Genomic DNA, 19,979 nt, shown 5'->3' with positions numbered 1-19,979 from the left:
ACAGATGAAATCTGTCTGCTCCTACTTTGAATCTGAAATACAGCCAGGGATCTCTCTCACTGCCTCAACCTCCAGCAGCTGAGGTTTAAGCCAAGCTATTCTGAGCTCCTGGGAAGGTGAGGCCAGGTAGTTTAAAATAAAGCATGCCAACAATGCTGACCGAGTGTTGATCCAAAAGAGGAGACAAAAAAGGATAGATAAATAAGTGACCTGAGCCTGAGCTCACTGGTGTGAAAGCTACATTGCAGCATAAACCCTTGGGCTTTCAAATCCCCTACATAGAACAGGAGAGCACATCCATTCCCATGTACTTCAATAATGCAGCAGACACAGAGGGCATTTTGGCCAGTGTTACTCAGGAACTTCAAGAAGAGGACTGTTAGAAGTCACTCCTTAAAGAGACACCCCAGACTCATTAAATGCATACCCAGATGGTGTCCTCACATACAGTATCACAAACACCTGCACCACAATATCCCACTGGCTGGACAGCCTCAGCTCTTGGCCAGTCACTCCAAGGGCATCTGCTCTACAAGACTCAGTGTTTAGAAGGGTGCAAGGCCAATGGCCAGCCCCAGCCACTAGAGCAGGACATGGCACAGCCCCTGCTAAACTCACAGCAAGGGCCAGGGAATTCAGGACAATCAGGTTCGATTCTGAGAGCTATTCTGCAAGACCAATGCACTTAATCTCTTTGCAAATTGACTGTCTAGCCTACTCAGTCATGTACTCATTAGAATAGTGTACAGAGGTGAAGGGGCTACTTGAAAAGCAGTGGTTTAGAATGGAATGACTTGGATTGAAAGGAAATCTTAAAGATCAACTAGTTCCAAGTTTTTTAGAAAGTGAAGGTACCCCCAAAACATTATGGTTCTCTATGAACTGAAGAGGTATTTGCTACAAAAGGCAGTTTTTCAAATGAGCATCATCTTCTTACAAAGGTCTCAAATCTGCAGAGAATGTCTTTCTTTGGAAAACAATCTGGAAAATCCTCTTGTAGTAGCGTGTCTTTCTGATAAAAGGTCAAGTCCATTCTGTGACACTCAGCAGAAAACTGTTTAAAATACATACATATGGAGTACATTCTATGCAGCTCTGTAATAAGACCATGCAGCACCAAGTAAAGTCCCTTTCCAAAAGAGGTCAATGTGTTTATGGCAGATGTGCCACACTGTAGCTGTGATGGCCTAAGGACATCAGCAATTCAGCATTTGCAGGAAGAGATCAAATCTTATTAGACCATAATATTCTAGTTAGAAAAAAATCCCAGGCACAAAAACCAGAAAAGCCTTTGGGCTACCATTCTTCAGGTCTGTAACAGAAATGAAAATCATCTAAGCTAAATCTCAGTTGAGAAAAACATCTTTGAACTTAACTAAATCTTTTAATCTGTTTCACATCTGACAGTAAAGGTAGGTGGGACCTGTGAAGGAAACAAAAACTGCAGTAATGAAGAGTTGGGGGGGAAATGTCAGAGCTGTACCTCCTGTAAGGTGGTATTCCTTAGGGCATTTCACCTGAGGGAAGTGGCTGGGTTAGCAACATGGTTTGCTAAAGCAATACAGTTACCAAGTCCCTGGCTTATCACATCAAATAATGCTGTAAATTCAATTGCCTGGATTAGCCTTTCCAAAGTGTTTGCATTCCTCCTCTAGGATATTAGACATTGAGTGGCTTTTTGCTTTGGGGGCTTTTTTTTTTTTTTTTTTTGTAGAAGAACCAAGGGAGAAATTTATCATGAAGTAAAATGGAACAGGCACCTGAGAGAGGCTGTGCAGTCTCCAGCCTTAATGGTTTTCAAAACCAAACTGGAAAAGCCACGAGCAATGTGGTCTGATCCCAAAGTTGACCCCACTCTGACTGGGAGGTTGCAATGACACCTCCTGAGCCCCATTCCACAAACAACCATATTGTTTTTCCTCTCTGAAACTCTTCCAGTCCTAATATATGCTTTCTTAAGATTTTGGGATGGAGGTCAAAAGGGAAAGAAAAAGTAGAACTGAGCAAATTCTTCCAAATTTTGACAAACTACAGTTTTAAAAAGGACACTGTATTTGTTTCATTCTCTATTTTCTTCCTCTGAGATTTAAGACTGGACTTGGGGTTTTTGACTCCTCTTAAGCATTAAGATGAAGCTTCCATGGAATCCCCCCTGATAACCCTAAGGTCTTGCTCCTTAGCAGCAGCAGCAGTCAGCTCACAGCCCATCATTTTGTGAATGAAGCAATGGCTGCTTCCTCTGCATGTTCATCCCTTGACAATCACACACACCTAGTGAGCCTGGAGTTGTTCTAAGCAAAATGAGCAATTCCTCCCATGGAAACCTGACAGCGGGACCAGCAGAGTGCTTCAGCAAATGTTCCCATAGGAGCTACTAATAAATTGAAGCAGAGGGATGAGAAATGCTTCTTGTAACACTCACCTTTCCCTTCCACTGAGTGTGTGCTGGGTACAAAGTACCCTAGTGTTGCTAAAACTTGAATTCCTATACTGTGACAACATTCTGGGTTAGCAATCAGGTTGCACAAGCCTGCTTTTTTTTATTAGAGCTACAAAACCCCATAGATTTACTAATGAAATATTTGTAAGATAATGTTTCATTTTATCCTTTGCTTACAAGCTATGTAAACAGATAAGCTGTTCTCTTTAAACACTTCCTTAAGGCTTGCCTGAAGAGGCTCCACGTTCATAAGCAAATCCATTTATCTGATGAAGAATATATGCATCATAGAAAAGTGTTCAAAAACTTTCAAAAAGGAAGACAATGTGCCCAGAAAAGACCAGGATTTAAAATGCTGGCACCCTGAGTAAGTCCAGAGACTGTGATGCAAATTCAAAACCAACACTAAAGAGGAATTTGCTTCAGCTTGGCCAGCATGCCTGAGAGGAACACGTTCATTCTTACAGCCTCACCAGCCCACGGTTAAGGAGAAAAGCCTCAGGATCAAAGACCTCAGGGTTAAAAAAAATCATCTCAATCTACTAGTGCTATATATATAGATAGATAGACATAAATATATAGATACATGGCACATTCATATTGTGAGTTTATTCATAGAGCAACACTAAGAGGTGAATCAAACTCACTGACAACAATCACACAGAAATTCCCACCAAGTCTTACTCCACATTGTGTACTTCAAGTGACACAGCCAAGAGAACTAAAATGATTATCTTCAAGAACCAAGATGAAGGACAACATGACACACAGAACTTTCCCTTTATTTTCCAATAAATTGGCTATTTTATAAAATAAGTGAAAATTAAAGAGAAAGCTTCCTTAATACCCTGTGTAGAAGAGAACTGTTTCTGTATGCTCCTACTGATAGGCCAGCAGAGACAAGGACAACAATATCACCTGCTGCAGCTGCAGCTCCCAGTCTGTAAGCAGAATGCAGTGTATGTCAATCACATGAATTTTTAATTGTGTTAATAGATTTTTCTCAGGCATCTAGTAAATATCATGCTGCAATTCTTCCATTCACAGGAGAAGAGTATCAGTAATAAAGGATGGCTCATATGTCATTTGTCACTTAAAGTCCATTACAACTTTCAAGAAGACAGTGGTTGTACTTACTGAGGTTATTCTCATATCTGGAAGAATGCTGTAATGACAATAATAACAAAACTGTATTGTTCATGAAAGCAGCTAGCAAAAAAATATTAACAGCTATTGTGAGATCATTTTAATGTCCTTTTTTTAAACACTCCAAACATTGTTTGCACATCAATCTGATAAATATTTCATACTGCAAGTCTTCATAAAGTCTGACACAGGACTCATTAAAAGCCTATTTATGTGACCACAAGATGATCAGATGAAAAAGAGTCTGCAGTCAATTTTAAATAGATGCATAACAAAACAAAAATAAATTACACATACTGGAGGCCTGCCGGGACGGCCCCTTTTTCTTTTTCCTTTGACTTCTGCTTCTTCAAGCTCACTGCCAGCATCTGAATGTGCAGTAGTTTCGTTGGTAGAATCCCTAGGGGGAAAAAACACTAGATAAATTCAAATGATTTGAAATCAACAAGTAATCTCTAACTGACTGATTAAATACTTAGTCCTGAGCCAGAAAACAGAAAAACAACAAAAAAAGTCAGCATTAAAAGGCTTTCCTCATTTATTCTGCAAACCAAGGAATCGAACGCTGGCCCTGGCAAAAGGCCTTACCTTTTCATCAGCTGCAATGTCGTTTTATTGACTGGAAGTTCTTTAAATTAACAGCTTCATTTGAAGCCACGTTACCCTTCAAAACTGGCTATATTAACCAGTACATGCTCAATTCATCCATCCCACAATGTATTCACTACTAAGAACTTCCTTTTACTCTCTGTAGCTGCTTCTGAGCTGCTCTCAAGGCCCCAAGAGCAATGTGGAGTCCAATCCAGCTGGCTCATCATTAGCACAGTTACACAAGGTTCCACACAGCTCACACCATGCTCTCAGTCACACCCCAAGACAAGCAGCTTGGGCAGCTATTAATAAAGAGGATTCATGCTGACTGTGAGGCCCAAACCCAAAAACTCCCTTTGATCTGAAGACATTTATAATTTTTGCAGTTAGAAAAATATTTTCACTTGTACAATGGAAAACCCTTGACACTGCTCAACTCCTGTTAGCAGAGAAGCCCAAACAATAATTTCACACTTGTTGCCATTTCAGATTGAAGACCATGATAAGAAAAAAAAATTCTCCCAATGCTCACCACCCCTCCCAGCCAGAGGCACAGGTACTTCTCTGCCTTCCAAAAAGACATACCTGCTTGAAGAAACTCAGATTGTAATTGATCTGTTGAAGCACTAGATCTTGCCCAAGAGCAGCTCACATGCAAAACCATACCTGTTACTGATGGGCTTTGTTTTTACTGTGCAAGACCACCAGTGCAACAGATCTCTACAAATTTTCATTTACAACTAATAGTGTCCTAGATTACTCAGGGATGGGTGTAGTTGTAATCATAGACTTCTTTAAATCCAAAATCATTTCCTTGAAGTGAAAGGATTTCAGTTGCTGTACAACTTGTGCAAAGGAAAGGTGAAAACCAGACCTATTCCATATTTTACAGAGCCTCAAACATAAAAGGCAGCATTAGTGATCTGCTCTAGAGAAACTGAGAAGCTCCAGCAAGCCAAGATCTACACAAATCTTCCACATTGTCTGGGGGTTATTTTGTATTTTGCTCTATAGATCCAGATATTATTCACAAATTTGTTGTATCACCAAGAAAGCTATTTAATAATGCAGAAAGATATCCTTGTATCAGAACTGGGAATGTTCTCATACTCCTCTTTACTGAAATTACTGTATTGCTTAGGTCTGCTCTCACTCAAATAATTCTGCAGAACTATGATGCACTTCTAATAGTAAGACACTGTTTTCCAACCTTTTCCAATCTGCAAGCACAGAAACACTAAGGGGTCCACAGAACCCTTTTCAAAAGCCAGAATGCAGAAGAACGTATATTAAACTCTTTTTCTGAAAGTACCTTCAGCAGATTATCTCTAAATACTCTACACACCCCAGAATATCAGGCACCCTAGATGAAAAACAACCATTCAACTGCATTTGAGTTCACAAATTACATGCTTGCAACGCAGTACCTCTACGAAATACTGAAAATGCAGCTTTGTTGTGATACAATTAAAAAGTAGCTTTTTCACTTAATAAACTATGAAATGTGAAAAACTTAGTATCAAGCTACGAATTTGGAAAAACACCCAAAAATATAAAAAGCCTAAAATCAAATAAAAGATACCCCACATGGAGTTCCAAATTGTTTGATAAAATAGGGCCACACCAGAGAAAAGCAATGCAGTAAATACAGCTGAAAACATGTTTATGCAGATGGATGTATCTAGCCTTTACTCAAAGACTTCATCACACTGCAAGTCAATTTGACAAAAATGTACATTGCCTCACAAAGGCAATTTTAATAGATTTTGAATACAGAAGTAAAGAACCCCATAAAAATATCTGCTGCCTTCTGTTGCTGGAGAGAAATTAAAACCACTCTCTATTGCTCTCTCCAAAAAAACCCCAAAGCTTTTCTCTCTGATCTGCTCAGATCCCCACTGGAAAAGTTTCAGGCATGGTGTGTCTGTCTAAACAATACCCCCATTCCTGGGGAAATGCTGTGCTTTGCTAGCTTATAAACTTGCACCCCAAGGATCATCAGGATAAAAATTTCTCTCTATTAAAAACAGATTCAGCAATCCTCCTAGGCAAACAGCTCGAATCCTTCCCTTGAAACACCAGAGCTATATAAATAAATTAAACTCTACTACTATTTCACATGCATCTATTCCACAGAGAATTCTGTTTTCCTATACAGCCTCAGTCCAGTCTAGCAAAACCTCCAGATAAATTTGTCTGTTTAGTTCTGGAAATTTCAAATGTTTCCAAACACTGCATATGGAAGGAACAATTAAGTTAATAACCACCTTCTATTCTTTGCCTTACACAGACTGTTGTCTTAAACCTGATTCTCTTCATATTCTTCTGGTAAAACTTCTCTAATTTGCTGGAAGCCTCTTTGGCTGTTTCCCTTTTTGGGAAAAGCTCAATAAATGAGTACTAAGGGTGAGATTCATCTAATCTAAATTTGAGACATATGCAATGCGGAACAGAAAATCTTAATGTACAGGATACCTCACACTAAGGTCAGTGTCCAAAACTGGTCAGTCAGTTTAAGTCTTATAAATTTTGTTTTCTCTCCATTGCTGGTAAGGTGATCATGACAAGCAGCTCAAATATAAATGTTTCAAACTAAACAAGATGAACCTCGCCCTAACAACATGTGAGGAAGAAAGGAAACTTCTTTCCAGCAAAGAAAATCTATAAGGAGCAAGGGGAAAACATCAAAAACTGGGTTCCCTTCAATCCTCACATTATTTGGAGTAGAGAGACAGGATCAAGGACAACCTCCAGTCCCTAGCTGGTTTCATATTAAAATAAACATCATTTCAAGCAGCAAGGAATTCTGTTTGAATCAAGCAACTCCTGCACAAAAACGCCCTTCCAGTGTGGCCATGAGCCCTTTCAGTTTGGGGGGTAGTGCCTCTTGCTTGTCCCAGCCTCGCAGTTGCTCTGGCTACACAGACCTGCCCTTTTTCCTCTTCTTTCTGAGCTCAGAGCAGCAGTACAGCATCTCCTAACTGCCTGCAGCTCTGGCAGGTTGTAGCACTCACTGAGAGAAGCAGCTGGCCAGCATCCATCTCCCTCATTCCCTACACGTCTCGCAGAACTGCTAAGAAGTAATTTATCTAGTGGCAGTTATTCACATCTTAATAGACCAGAATTATCCTATCCTCATTCCATGTGTGTGTGACTAGGCACCTGAGGGGGAAACTTTGGCTTAGTCATAATTCATCTTTCCTGAAGCTGTTGGGAGGGAAGATAATCTGGGCCTAAGGAAACCTGCTTCATCTGAGGAGAGGTGGCAGTGCCTAAAGCTAAACCTTTTCTCTCTTAAGACTCCTTTGACATGACAGGGACATGAGAGAATTGGACAGAGGTGGGGGGGACCTCCAAGAGTGGGGTGAGCAGAGCAAAGGAGACAAGTGATAACCCCTTTTTAGGGCTCAGGTTTTCTCTGCTTTGCCTTCTGGTTTCTGTGGTAACTAAAGCATCCTAGAAAAGTGGCAGTAACTGCAGGATCCCTTCTAAAAACTCCAGATATTATTCCAGAGTTATAATTACTAATCCTTGAAACTATCCATGCTAATGAAGAATTAACAGATTACTGGACAGCCCTTTACCACATCATGCTTCTGAAAAACATGTTTCCACTAACACAGTAAATTTCACATCTCTGTAAAGGAACTAAAACAAATTTACCTTTCTTCTACTATTCCACAAAGCCCTAGCTATAGAGTTTATACACCATGCCCCTTTAAAAACATACCACAGCAAAAACCTGTGTTTATGTATCAGGTTTTGTAAAAAAAGAAACCAAAACACTTCTATAATCTTTAATCGCTGTTGCTGAGGGGCTCGACATTCTGGCGGAGATAAATTCAGTAATTGCTATCACCAGATTCAGCCTTGTGAAAAAAGCATTCATGAAGAAAAATGGCTAAATGCACAGGCTCATGAATCATGGATGAATCAGTTCTCATGGTTGATCTTCAAAAATCTAAAGAGCAAACATGAGTCATGTCACTGAGAGAAGACTCATAGCTGTCCATCATGCAGGTCAAACACACCAGATGTTTTCTCCAAACATTTGAAACACCAGTGAGTGAAATCCTGTCTTCATTGTGTTCTGAAGCCACTTCTAGGAATCTAGAAAGGTTAAAGATTCTCCTTTCATGTTTCCTCAACAAAGAAGAATTGGGGAGGGAATATATGATATGGTCCTAAGCAATATATTAACATATCAAATTGGCTTTAGGATTGTTTGTTTAAAGAGGGTAGCCAGAAAGATTAGAAAACATTACAAAAAAGAAGTAGAAATTAAGCACAGGAATGGGAGATTATAATAATCCTTCAAATAATTCATTTAAGAGCTAGGAAGGAAACCTTGGCTTTCTGTGTGGAACTGGACTGTGTCTTCCCAAATCTGTAAATGTGTGAAGCTAGTACCCCCTACCCCAAAAATTGCTTCAGGTCTCCTCACCCTTAGCCAGCACTATTCCTGATGAAGCCTGGCTGAGACTTTCTGAATTAGAATTTGTCACTTTCTTTGATACTTCATCCACACTAGCCAATGTTCTGAGCCCTCAGGAGAGTCCCAAAACCTTTATGTGCAAATCATGCTGAGTCCTTTGTGAAATGAAAAACCTCCTCTTGCTCATAAGCAATCAAAACTACAATGTATTGTTGAGGATGACATCTCACCAACACTTCACAGAGTAGCATTAAATGATTCCAAATGCTATCAGAAAAAACAACATTCATGGGCTTTTTCGCTCTTTGATTTGCTTAATATTGGTGGCTCTGATTAAAGAATATGCCGGTATATTTAATGTCCCTCAGGTTTTTCAGCTGGTGTGTAGCATTACCAAAGCCATTAATATGTACTTTTTAACCTTAAACTCCCTGATATTCCATTCACTTCTTAGTCCATCTGGGTTCTTGAGGCAGGAATGGGAATACCCCTTCCTACCACTGCCATCACAGAATCTCCTAGCTTTTTCATCTTGGCATATTTCACAAACATCCCCTCACTTCATGAATGTGGCAAGTCCAGGAGATATGAACCAGTAAAATGTTCTTCCACAACTAATCCCTAAGTTAACAAGAACCCCCTCAGGCTGACACTCCCCCTCAGTGCTGCCAATCAAGGTCATCCACAGGTTTAGCCTGTACTCACCCACAACTAAGTTTTTTTAAAGAGGTTTTAAAAATACAAGAGAAAACTGTAATGCAAAGCATGTTATTATTAAGGTCAGACAAATTTCTTTTCAATTGTCCAACCATTCTGTTTCTTAAATAACAGGACTTGAAATCTTAGCTTAGAACCCCACTCAACCCTGATAAACTGAAGCTCCTTCACACCCTGAGGTAAAAAATATAAATTAGAAAACATTCCAAGCAAAAATAAATTAACATTAGATAGTTACCAAATGTACCTGGTGCAGGTGCCTGGCACTGGCAGCAGGGTGGTCACAGAGGGAGCTCTGGGAGGGGATGGTGGGGGGCTTTTGGTGGGGGTTTTGTGAGAGGAGCCCATGCTGGAGTGGGCTGGGCTGGGCACCCATGCTGGGGGCATGAGGGCATAGGGTGGGACAACAGGTTGAAGGTGAACTGAGGTAAGGGCAGGGGTAGAAGGAACACCTGGTGGGTTTTGTCTTTGTTTCTCACCATCATCCAAATCTTTTTTCATTAGCAGTAAATTAATTTTCTCCAAGCCAAGCCCATTTGGTCTGTTGTTATTTCTCTTGTCATTAACTCATCGCATGAGCTTCTTCACTTTGTGTTCTCTCCCTGCCCTGTGAAGAGGGGAGCAGGTTCCTGTCTCTAAAATTCCTTCTTAACTCTACTTGATTTACTCTCCAGCTCCTCCTACTACAGACTTCCACTCTGTTCTTCCCAGTAGCTCACTTTATCCAAGCAAACTCATGTTCCCATGAGCATTAGCCACTCCTATTTCCTAGCAGGACCAAAACATATCCATGCCACTTGCTGTCTTCAACTGCAGTAGGCAAAGGCTTTTTGCACAATAAATTCAGCTCATTGTAAGAAAGTACACAACTGGAATACACAATATGGTGTGAGACAGTACACAACTGGAATACACAATATGGTCAATTATGACCAAAACCAATCCATGCTGCTGAAATCTCCCTCAAGCATTAAAGACATTTTCACGGCAAAGTTAAATCTCTATACATAGAAAGAAATATTTTTTAGATTAAGTGTTTTGCAGCTTTTTTTACACAGTTTCTCAGCATATGAAAACACAGGAGGCCTGGAACAGTCACACTAACATACACTTCCCTCAAGCTTGTGCTTTATCCTCACAATCACCTCTCTGTTTACTTCAACCTTTATAAAAGTGAAGATTTCAAATGTAGAGAGAAGCATATACTCACTGTAGTACTGGCAAATCTGAAGTAATCATTTTTGCAGCACTCTTGAAAGTAAGAGCTACATAGAACTTCTTCTCAAAGTTATTATAAGACAACTACTTGGAAACCTCTTTCATGAAATGAATGTCAAAGTCCAGTCTGTAAGAGAGAGAAAAAAACTGTTAGATGTGACTCCAAAATAGTAATACATTGAATAAAATATGCTGTCAACAATAAAGGTCAATTCTGAAGTAGCATCACTACTAAACCACAAGAAATTTAGAATGGATGACCCTGAAACAGCTTCATCATATTCTTGCATTCAGATTTTACATTTCTGTTTAGGTGACTTTGTGCAATTAAAAAAAATTAAAAAATAAATGTTCTGCATTACTTCCCATATTTGTTTACCACCATACATGTGTGTTCAAATGGCACTACACCTATTCAACCAGACCCTCTGGCTCACAGCTTTGTGTGACTGAATTTCACAGAATAATCAGAAGCTGTGCAAGTGTCTAATTGCAGCAGAAGGTATTTTAACTTGATGAAACTGAAGTTGTAAGTTTTAATAATAAAGTAGACTGCATCTGTAGTGTCACTACATCCACTAGTAACATTTCTCTACCCAAAAGACTAACCAGGGAGTTAACTAATGGCAGCAGATGTGACTTTACCATTAAATAATGGCACAGTGTGAAAGATTCAATAATCTTCACTGGAATAAAACACAGAACTGCCATCCTATTCTTCCAGAAAATGCAAGTTCTGGAGAAACTAAACAGATTTGTTCCAGTCTCCCCTTTTACAGGTCCTGGGGTATTATGAAGAGCTGCATGGAGCACTGCAGTTCAGCAAGGGCAATGAATATCAAGGACTTAACTGTGTGTTTTTAAAACATGGGATATGTTCAAACTCTTTTATCTAAATACTTAATTTCCTCTTGATGGGCATTTTTTTCCTGTGCTCAAGTAGCTTTGCACAAGGCAAGAAGAAAATCCAGCCAGGAAGAGGTAATGTGACCTGCATCAAATGGAGAATCTAAATGAAACTGTATCCTTTTAAACAAAACAGTACAGCATATAAAGTATAATTTCCACCCTCGTACACATACATCAGTGTTTATTTACCAAACTGTACACAATGAACAGACTTTTTTGCCTCTTCATATTACAGTTCCAATTAGACTGACAGTTGCATACAACTAGTTCTTCCAGTACTTACTACTTTGGGATACCAACAATTTTACTTACAGTGCCTCATCATGAAATTTACATTTTTTATACCATATAATTAGCAAGCCACTTTGTTGCAAAACACATGTCAACAAACAAAACGTTTGTTTGGAGCTAAAAGCATCACTTTAGCATTACTGGTTTAAAGGGCCAGTACACCAGGCTGGTGTAAAAGCTCTCCAGTTTCACTATGAGACAGAAGTTAGTCTGAGCTCTCCTTGAACAAAAATGTCATATATGCTGTTTGTGCTATTTCCATAAGCATTTCTTCATTAGAGACACTGCTCATGACTGTGTTTCAAAGGATGTGATTGCTCCTAACAGGGCTCCAGTTGACAGTGTAAAACAACCACTTCAGACCCTGGTAAGAATTTATCATACACAGCATGAGACTGAATTAAGTTCTGAGTTGACTTCCGATATGAAAAAATAAAGGTAACGTCCAGATCTCTGAAATGGAGAAGTTCACTACAACTGGAACAAGACTGAAGAAAGAAGTATTTTTTTGTACCCACACAAGCAGACACATACGGATGCTAAAAAAGCTGGCAGAGAAATTTTTCCAGTTTTTACAGCCTCTTGTGAAAGTCTCCTTTCTCACACAAACTAGCTGGGGAAACAGTTTGCTGTTTTGTAAACTATACTACAGGTGCAAGCTGTTTGTGTCTTGTTTTCTACACTGGGAAAAGTATTTTGGAAATGGGTGTTATACCGTTCAGCCAATCACTCTGGGAGGTGGATAGTCAAGCACCCAATGATGTTATACCACTCTTGTGAACAAAGCTATATAAACAAGTCTGTAATTAATTAAATAATCCCATTTTATCCTGCACTTGGATTCTGTGTGGTTCCTCATGCCATCCCTGTGGACAACAGCCACACACACACACACACACACACACACACACACACACGTGTGCTTTTGCTAGCTGGACCTCAAAGGAAACCTATCCATCTTAGATCTTCAGATTATCTACTTCCAGCAGGATTCGTGGCAATCTTACTTTTCAGAAAAGCTTCCTAAAGTAGTTCAAGAAAATTTATGTGTGCTCCGTGTGAGGTACCTTCCACAGACATTTAAGGCATCCTGCACAACTGCTATGTGGGATTTCTCTTTTTAATTTTCCTTTTTAACCTAATCACCGTTCCCAACTGTTGGCTCTGCATGCCCAGATGTAGCAATCAGCAGCATTCAACTGCTCTAGGAAAGTGCTCTCACACACAAGGAAAAGGATACTTGCTCAGAGATAGCTTATTTGAAAAGCAAAACCCTGATTTAGAAGTATGGAGTGAAGGGTATAAAGAGCCAGAAGCAGAAGAGAGGACAAGGCAGCTGAACCCACGGTGCTAAGGACAGACAACCTGACACCAGGGAACTGCAAAGGCCTGGGGTGTTTTCTCCTTGTCCTTAGCTAAACAGGAAACTGCAAAACAGGGCTGCAAAAACCCACCCCTCTGTGGTAAGGTTCAGACTGGACCATCAGAAGACAACAAAGTTGCCCTTCTACACTCTTGTATTAATAAAGCCAGTGTGTGACAAAATACAAGAATGGTTTGACAACTGGAAAATTCATTGATCCTTATGGACTATACAAATATGAACCTTTGCGGTTTTCTGGTTTTAATAGAAGAAAATATCTGTGTCTGAAAGATGATGGTCTCGTAACCAGGAAAATCAAACTCTCCCTCTTTCTCTCCTTCAGCCTGAGAATAAAGTCATTGATAAAAAAATCCTGAAAGCTTGAGACACATAACCATTTTATCACCTGTCCTGGAGAAGAGAACAGGGGGAGACGTACTTCATACTTTGGCATTTGGGGATATTTTAACTATAATAAACACAACACAGTCCTTTAACATGCAGTCAACTGCTTCTCTTCTAGTTTAGAAAAAAAGTCTGATGTTTTCATTCAATCCCAATTATAATGATCTTTGTACCCTTGCAGCTTTTTGAACCCACACCTCTATATTTTAAGACTACATAAATTTATGCTGGTCCGGTTAAAACTACCTATAGAGGAATATAAAGCAGACAGTAGAAGACACCATTTAGTTCAAACATCCAATGGTAAACAAGTAAATGTTTCCCTTTTTGCCTGTTCTGCAAGCATGCACAATAATCAGGGCAGACATAATGACCATTATATAAAACTGCCTCTGTAAAAAATGTATTTTCTAGTAGACTGTTTGGTTTATTATAGTTTTTCTTCAATAAGTATCTCATAATGAGCTCAGTTTTAGAAAGGCTCTAGGATTTTACAACAATGAATCCAATACACACATTCCATCAGTATTTCCTGTCATTTTTACTAACACACAAAGCTACCCACATTTTTTGCAGTCTTTAGGTTGTTTGCCTCTCTGGTGCTGAAGTAATCGACCCATTTTAGCCAAAACCCAAACAAATTAAAAGACTGACAACACCCTGATGGAGTCCTTCCAAGCAACTCTCTGACACCAACAGAACTAAATCAAGCTCAGTTAACTCTATTATGGACTAGGTACCTACACTTTATAAAGTTGAACCCAAAACTTAAATAACAAAGAAAACCAACTACTAAATCTAGCAGTTACTACATTATCAATTCCATTGCCTAAAAGATACCCAAAACAAAAGGTAACAGGCATTAGACAGACTTCTAATACAGCATCCTTTCCTTGTTGACCAAGGCACCTTATCCCATCCAAGTGCAAAATATATTCAAACAACGGCTCACACAAATGAAGCAAAGTCTTCTACAATTAACTGGTAATGCCTTTACCCCCTTCCTTCATTTCCCATTTCTAAGGACTCTGCTCTCTCCCTCGGTGCTCCCTGCTGGAGTACCTGATGGTGTGCCATGCCCCGGCACAGCACCAGAAAACAAGACACAGAAAACTCTAGTTTTTCATAGTTCAGAGACAAGACTTGTCCCCTCAATATTCTTGCCCAAAACCCACATCGGACCGCTAGGAAAAGGCATCAGCATCAGCACAAACAACAATCCTGCACTGCACACCCAGGCAGAGCTTCCATCAAGAGGGTGAGAGAGAAGAGAGGATCAGATGCAGGCAGATCAATTCTAGCCTTCACTGCTTTATCCACGGCCTTGGGCACACCACAGAAGCCCTTCCTGCCCAGCTACCCATCTGCAAAGTGAAAATAGTATCTAGAAACTTCAAATGTGAATTCTAAATCCTGCAGAAATAGAAAAACAATCATCGGGAACTAACCTGGTAACAAATTTACCAAATGCCGTGATGCGTTCTGCATCACTGAGGAGTTTTTGTTTGCTCTCAATTAAATATATCTATAAGCATAAGCTTTATTTCTGGTACGGGTTTGGAACTTGAACCAAATTACTCATGTTGACCCTACAGCCACTTGATAGAAAGCCAAATTAGATCACCACTCCCAGCTCTGATTTTGAAAGCACAGAGCATCATTTAAGGCCAAACAATGCATAATGCTCATTCAGCCCATCTTTAAAATAATTTCATTGAAGTTCTGTACACAATACATATTTCACTTTATCACATTATAGTAAGTACTTAAAGTAAAATTGAAAGTCCAAGTATAGAAAAATTATCACTGAGCACTAGTGAGTTCCTCACTACTTGTGGTGCACAGCAAGCTCTCTATGTGGTCTGCAGCATTTCTAATCCAGTCAAACCATGACAGAAGGCAGAAATACCAGCAACAACTAGGCCAGCACAGCATGGCAATGCTTCACTTCCTACACCCATCAAAATCATCCTGGATATATTATTAGTAGTAGCCCACATCCCTCTCCAGCATGTCTCTGCTGTTCTTGTTATCCACTCCAGTAAAACCTCCAGTTCCCAGTCTGCAAAGGCACGTCAGTGTCAAACCCCAGACCCTGGGAGAGCTGTTTGACACACCAGATGTTTGTGCTGCCGTGCAGAGGAACGTGGGCAGGCTGGAGCACTGGACACACAGGAATCACGTGAAGTTCCATGAAATGTACGGCCAAAAACCACACAGCGAGACTGTACACAAAAGTGGGGTATTTAGCAGATGTTTATTACCATTGACTAAAGTTTCTTTCTTTTCTTCTGTTCTTTACAGGTATCACCAGACATTTTACCCATACCTGTGGGATCAAGAACTATCTCGTGGCAACCCCTAGCTGTCCATTTAAATTGCCTTCAATTGCAGGTGTCTCCTCAGTTGCACCAACACACAGAACTGACTCTACAGGCAAAACAGCTGTTGCTGCTTCCTCTCACCAAATGCTTTTAGCCTCGACAGGTCCTGCCCAGTTAGTCAGAAAAATCATCTGAAGTGTCACATCGTAGCATGCAATATTATTCTGTGCTCTTCGACAGTCCCAACGCAAAACCTTGCACTGAAAGGCTACACAAACCACTTCTTCCAAGCTGGGAATAAATTCCTTATGTGACAAAAACCTCCGAGTCATACTACCACATTTCTATACTTAGTTTTCTCTCTCTAAAAATGTGTGAATTGCCAAAACCAATCAGTTTTTCTGTATATTCTGCTACCATTTCCAGAAGGTAGCAGCTAATTCCTGTACTGCGCAGGTCAGTGCCAAGGCACCGACACCAAGATCACACAGGAAAGCTGGTGCAATCTTTTAACCATGGCTATAATAGCATAGTTAATTTATGTGTCACACAGCACTCAGACAATTCAGCTTGATCTCCAGTGTTTAGTCCAACAGCTTTTAAATATATTATTATATACTGCTTTCTTCTAATGCCTAGGATGGCTAATACTAAAAATACTAATCAATGCTTCATGAAAACAATTGCCTGTAGATCTGGCTTGCTCAAGAACAGAAATGTTATCATTTCAATTTGTAATTCTAATTTTTTTTTAAATAAATGTAAATTTGATGGACTGAGCATATGTAAACAAGCTTGCTTTCCCTTTGTTATTCTTACAGACTCTTCAGACATAACTGCTCCTTCCTCTGTGGACACTCCGTGAGACACTTGACCTGATTTTCTGCAGCACTGAGCATTCACAACTGTGACTGAGATCACCAGGGGCTACGGGCACTCCGTCACTCATAAGGCAAATAATTATGGGCTGATTGCACAAGACTAAGAGTTAAGGCACTGAGTTCTAATGTTAGTCCAGTATCCGGATGATTAAGGTCTAAATTAACAACTTGCTCCTTCCCATCTCTCCATTAGGATAACATCAGCTATCTACCAGCCTCATGCCTACCTGCTCTGAACATAAAATACACAAAGGGAAAAGGGCTCTACAAAGTTACTTCTACTGTCCTCAAGCTGTGAGAATGAATAGATGGACCCCTGAAGCCTTCTGCTTCTCTGCAATCCTATTTCCAAAACTTAGAGGAGTCTTGAGAAGATAAACTCAATTGTCTTTTTAAGATGATGCAAGAGCATTGAGAATCATTAAAAAAAGCCCATGGAACAAATTTTAAGTTGAGAGAGATTTTGCTTATTGTAGAAACTGCGGAGTCATCCTCCAAACAGAAGACTGAGCAATCAATAAAAACTTCCTAAAGACTGAAGAATGAAAGGGACAGCATAAGTGTGAGTTATCAAAACAATTAAAGTTATCAAGGTAATTAAATGCTTCCCCCAAAAAGGACCATCCTGCTTAGCTGATGCTCACTCAGCTCACTGAAATGACCTAAAGCTTTTTGAGGTTTTGCACAGTTCATTTTAGTGGACCAAGCCAGTGTTCCAGGAGGCTCCAACACACCTGTGCACAGGACAGCAACAGGAGAGTACAGCTGGACACAGAGCAGACTGAAGGAGGATGACTTCTTTTCCCATGTGTAAAACTGCTGCAAAGGCAATGGAGAGGGAGAATAAAGAGTCTTTCCCAGTGAGAACACACAAGCAATGGGTTTTACTGCAGCAAGGAAAATTCAGGTGAGACACATACAAATCGGGTAAGGACTAGTGAAGCTCTCCAAGTTTGCTCAATCAAATGTGGATTACCCACCACTGAATACTTTTGCTTTTCCCAAGTAGATGGGTCATGTTTGTCAGGTACAACAGGCAAAGTCTGTGGTGCAAGCTTATTCCAAGGAGATTGAAACAGCTGGGAAAAACCAGACAAGGCTTTTGGGACACAGCCTGCTTTGGGTCTGAAAACATGGCACAACCAGAACTGTGCCTGCTGGAGGGGAAAGGCTGGGGACTAGGCCAACTCTCCATACCCTTCCTTACCCCCATCTCTTCTAATATTTCTGGGACTTTTACCCTCAATCAAACCCATGTGTGACAATAATTAAAACTAAATCCAGTGATTGAATTCACACTCAAGCACTGTAGTAAGTGCTCATTCCTAGAAAATAATCTACATCTAGAGGAATCCCTGGCAGAGCCAGGCATGTAGAGGGCTGCAGAGGCTTTGGATATTCATCTCTGTGCAGCACAAAGCACAGCAGGCCAGGAGCTCACACTGTCTGCAGGCACACCAGAAGCACTGTTAATAGATTTTTATGCTACCTCAGAAAAGTGTTTACTCATCTGTAATTTTTCTCAGCAGTGGACATCTGGTGTTCCATTATTCATTGCATCTGGAAAATTGCCAACAATAAAACCAATTTTCACAAAAAGGAAGCAAAGCCTGACATGCAGAATGCTGGAATAAAGGAAAAAACTCTCAGAATGGTTCAAGTTTTTGTTCTCTTTGTCTTTTCTTTTCTCCTCATATGGGGGACTCTGAGGAGAAAAGCCAAAAGGAACTGCAGAACATTTTTTCCAGATTATAAAAGAAAACATGCATTTTGAAGTCACATATAAATTAAAAACTCTGGGAAATGACTGATTCTGGTACTCATTTGAACTTATGGGGGAAGTGCACGAAGGTCAGATGAAAATAAGGTCACTAAAATACTAACTCAGCTGCTAACAGAAGGGATATTTAATGTTTCATATAGAGACTTGCATGTATCAAATAGAAGAAAATGCAGGATGACTCCAATGTGTAATATTCCCCCAATTTGCTGATAGGTAAATACTTTAATACTCTCCTCAAAAGAACACAAAGGCATAATGGCTCTTCAGAGGAAGGAGGCGGAACTGAGGACTTTGTTAAAGCGTTCCCACCTCTGAGAACTGATCCTTCAGGAAGCCACATCTCGGACTCTGAGCTTGCAGGAGCAGCTCCATCACTTCATTTGTTGCCAGACCTGTCAAGATCCACAGCCTTGCAAAGATATCCCGATCTAAGTCCCTCAAACAGCAAAGATTTCTGGGCATTACCTCAGAGTGACTGAGGCACTGAAAGCCTCTCTTCAGTATCCACATCTCCTCCAGAGATAAGCCTCACAAAGTTTTAGACTAAGAGTCTTTCAATGCTATCAGTTCAGGAACCGGAAGATCCTGGAGTACCAGTTTTTCCAAGTCCAGGGAATTCAGCAATGCTCCAATGACAAAACCCCATGGATTCCTGAATGTACTAGAGCCTGTCTAACAACAGCTTGGAGGCTCAGCTTAACCCTCAGCCTGATGCAGCTAATTGGCATCTGTTCCACTACAGCTCCTTATTCACTCAAATATCATATTTTTGTGTACATGAGGGCATGTGGATATTTTTAAATTATTAAATACTTCATGTTTCGAGCTCCTCAGAAGTGATGTTGCATTTAAAAAGGGGATTAGTAAATATCCAATAAGCATTTTATAAGGAGCATAATGCTATCTCTCTGCAGTGAAGCAGACTAAATACCCTTGCTTTTAGTAACCATTTTTACTAGCATGAAGAGGACAGGGGTTCCACTGATGCTTTTCATTAAAGCAGGAATAAATTTCAACAAGAAATATAAGAAAGTTGTTTTTCTTCCACTGTTAATTATTTTTAGCCCAAGTAACTCTGTAAATGCTTTTTAAAAAATCCCATTTGCTTTAGCATAAAAGAGAGTTCTCCAAAGAGGTTGTGGTAGCACAGACTTTTTGACTCTTGATTCTTGACATTCTGTGGGGCTATTGACAGAACATATGGATGTACAATGGAGAGGGAGTAATTTCCATATCCTTCCCATACCCACTAGGCCAGAGAACCTAAATTATAAACACCTGAAAAGCTCCTAAAAAAGAGTTTGTGAAAACTGAACAAGAGCCAAAGGAGTAGAGGTAGACCATAAAAGATTAAGCTATCAATAAAAGGTCATTATAGATACAGATATAAAAATTACAGAATCAAACTCAACTTCCCAACCCCAACAACCTATTGATAAAATTCAACCTGCTAATCAAACCAGACACCCTCCACCT

At 40.0% G+C, this 19,979-nt stretch overlaps 1 protein-coding gene across 5 annotated transcripts in view; it reads right to left on the bottom strand.

Annotated features, from left to right (window-relative positions):
• Positions 1 to 19,979, bottom strand: part of STAG1 (stromal antigen 1) — a 174,993-nt gene that overhangs the window by 124,581 nt on the left and 30,433 nt on the right. For 3 of the 5 annotated variants that reach the window (XM_048314641.1, XM_048314639.1, XM_048314638.1), the window contains exons 2-3: positions 10,540 to 10,674; positions 3,884 to 3,986 (exon numbers count right to left, since the gene is read on the bottom strand). In XM_048314641.1, coding sequence (XP_048170598.1) covers positions 3,884 to 3,986; positions 10,540 to 10,568 — 132 coding nt within the window. In that variant the 5' untranslated portion in view covers positions 10,569 to 10,674. Of the gene's footprint in view, positions 1 to 3,883; positions 3,987 to 10,539; positions 10,675 to 17,454; positions 18,316 to 19,979 lie in introns of those variants that run through there. The other 2 variants (XM_048314640.1, XM_048314642.1) reach the window with 2 other exon arrangements.

This window comes from Corvus hawaiiensis, chromosome 10 (genome assembly GCF_020740725.1).
Source record: "Corvus hawaiiensis isolate bCorHaw1 chromosome 10, bCorHaw1.pri.cur, whole genome shotgun sequence".
Classification (NCBI taxonomy): domain Eukaryota; kingdom Metazoa; phylum Chordata; class Aves; order Passeriformes; family Corvidae; genus Corvus; species Corvus hawaiiensis.
This window is presented reverse-complemented; position numbering and strand designations above follow the sequence as displayed.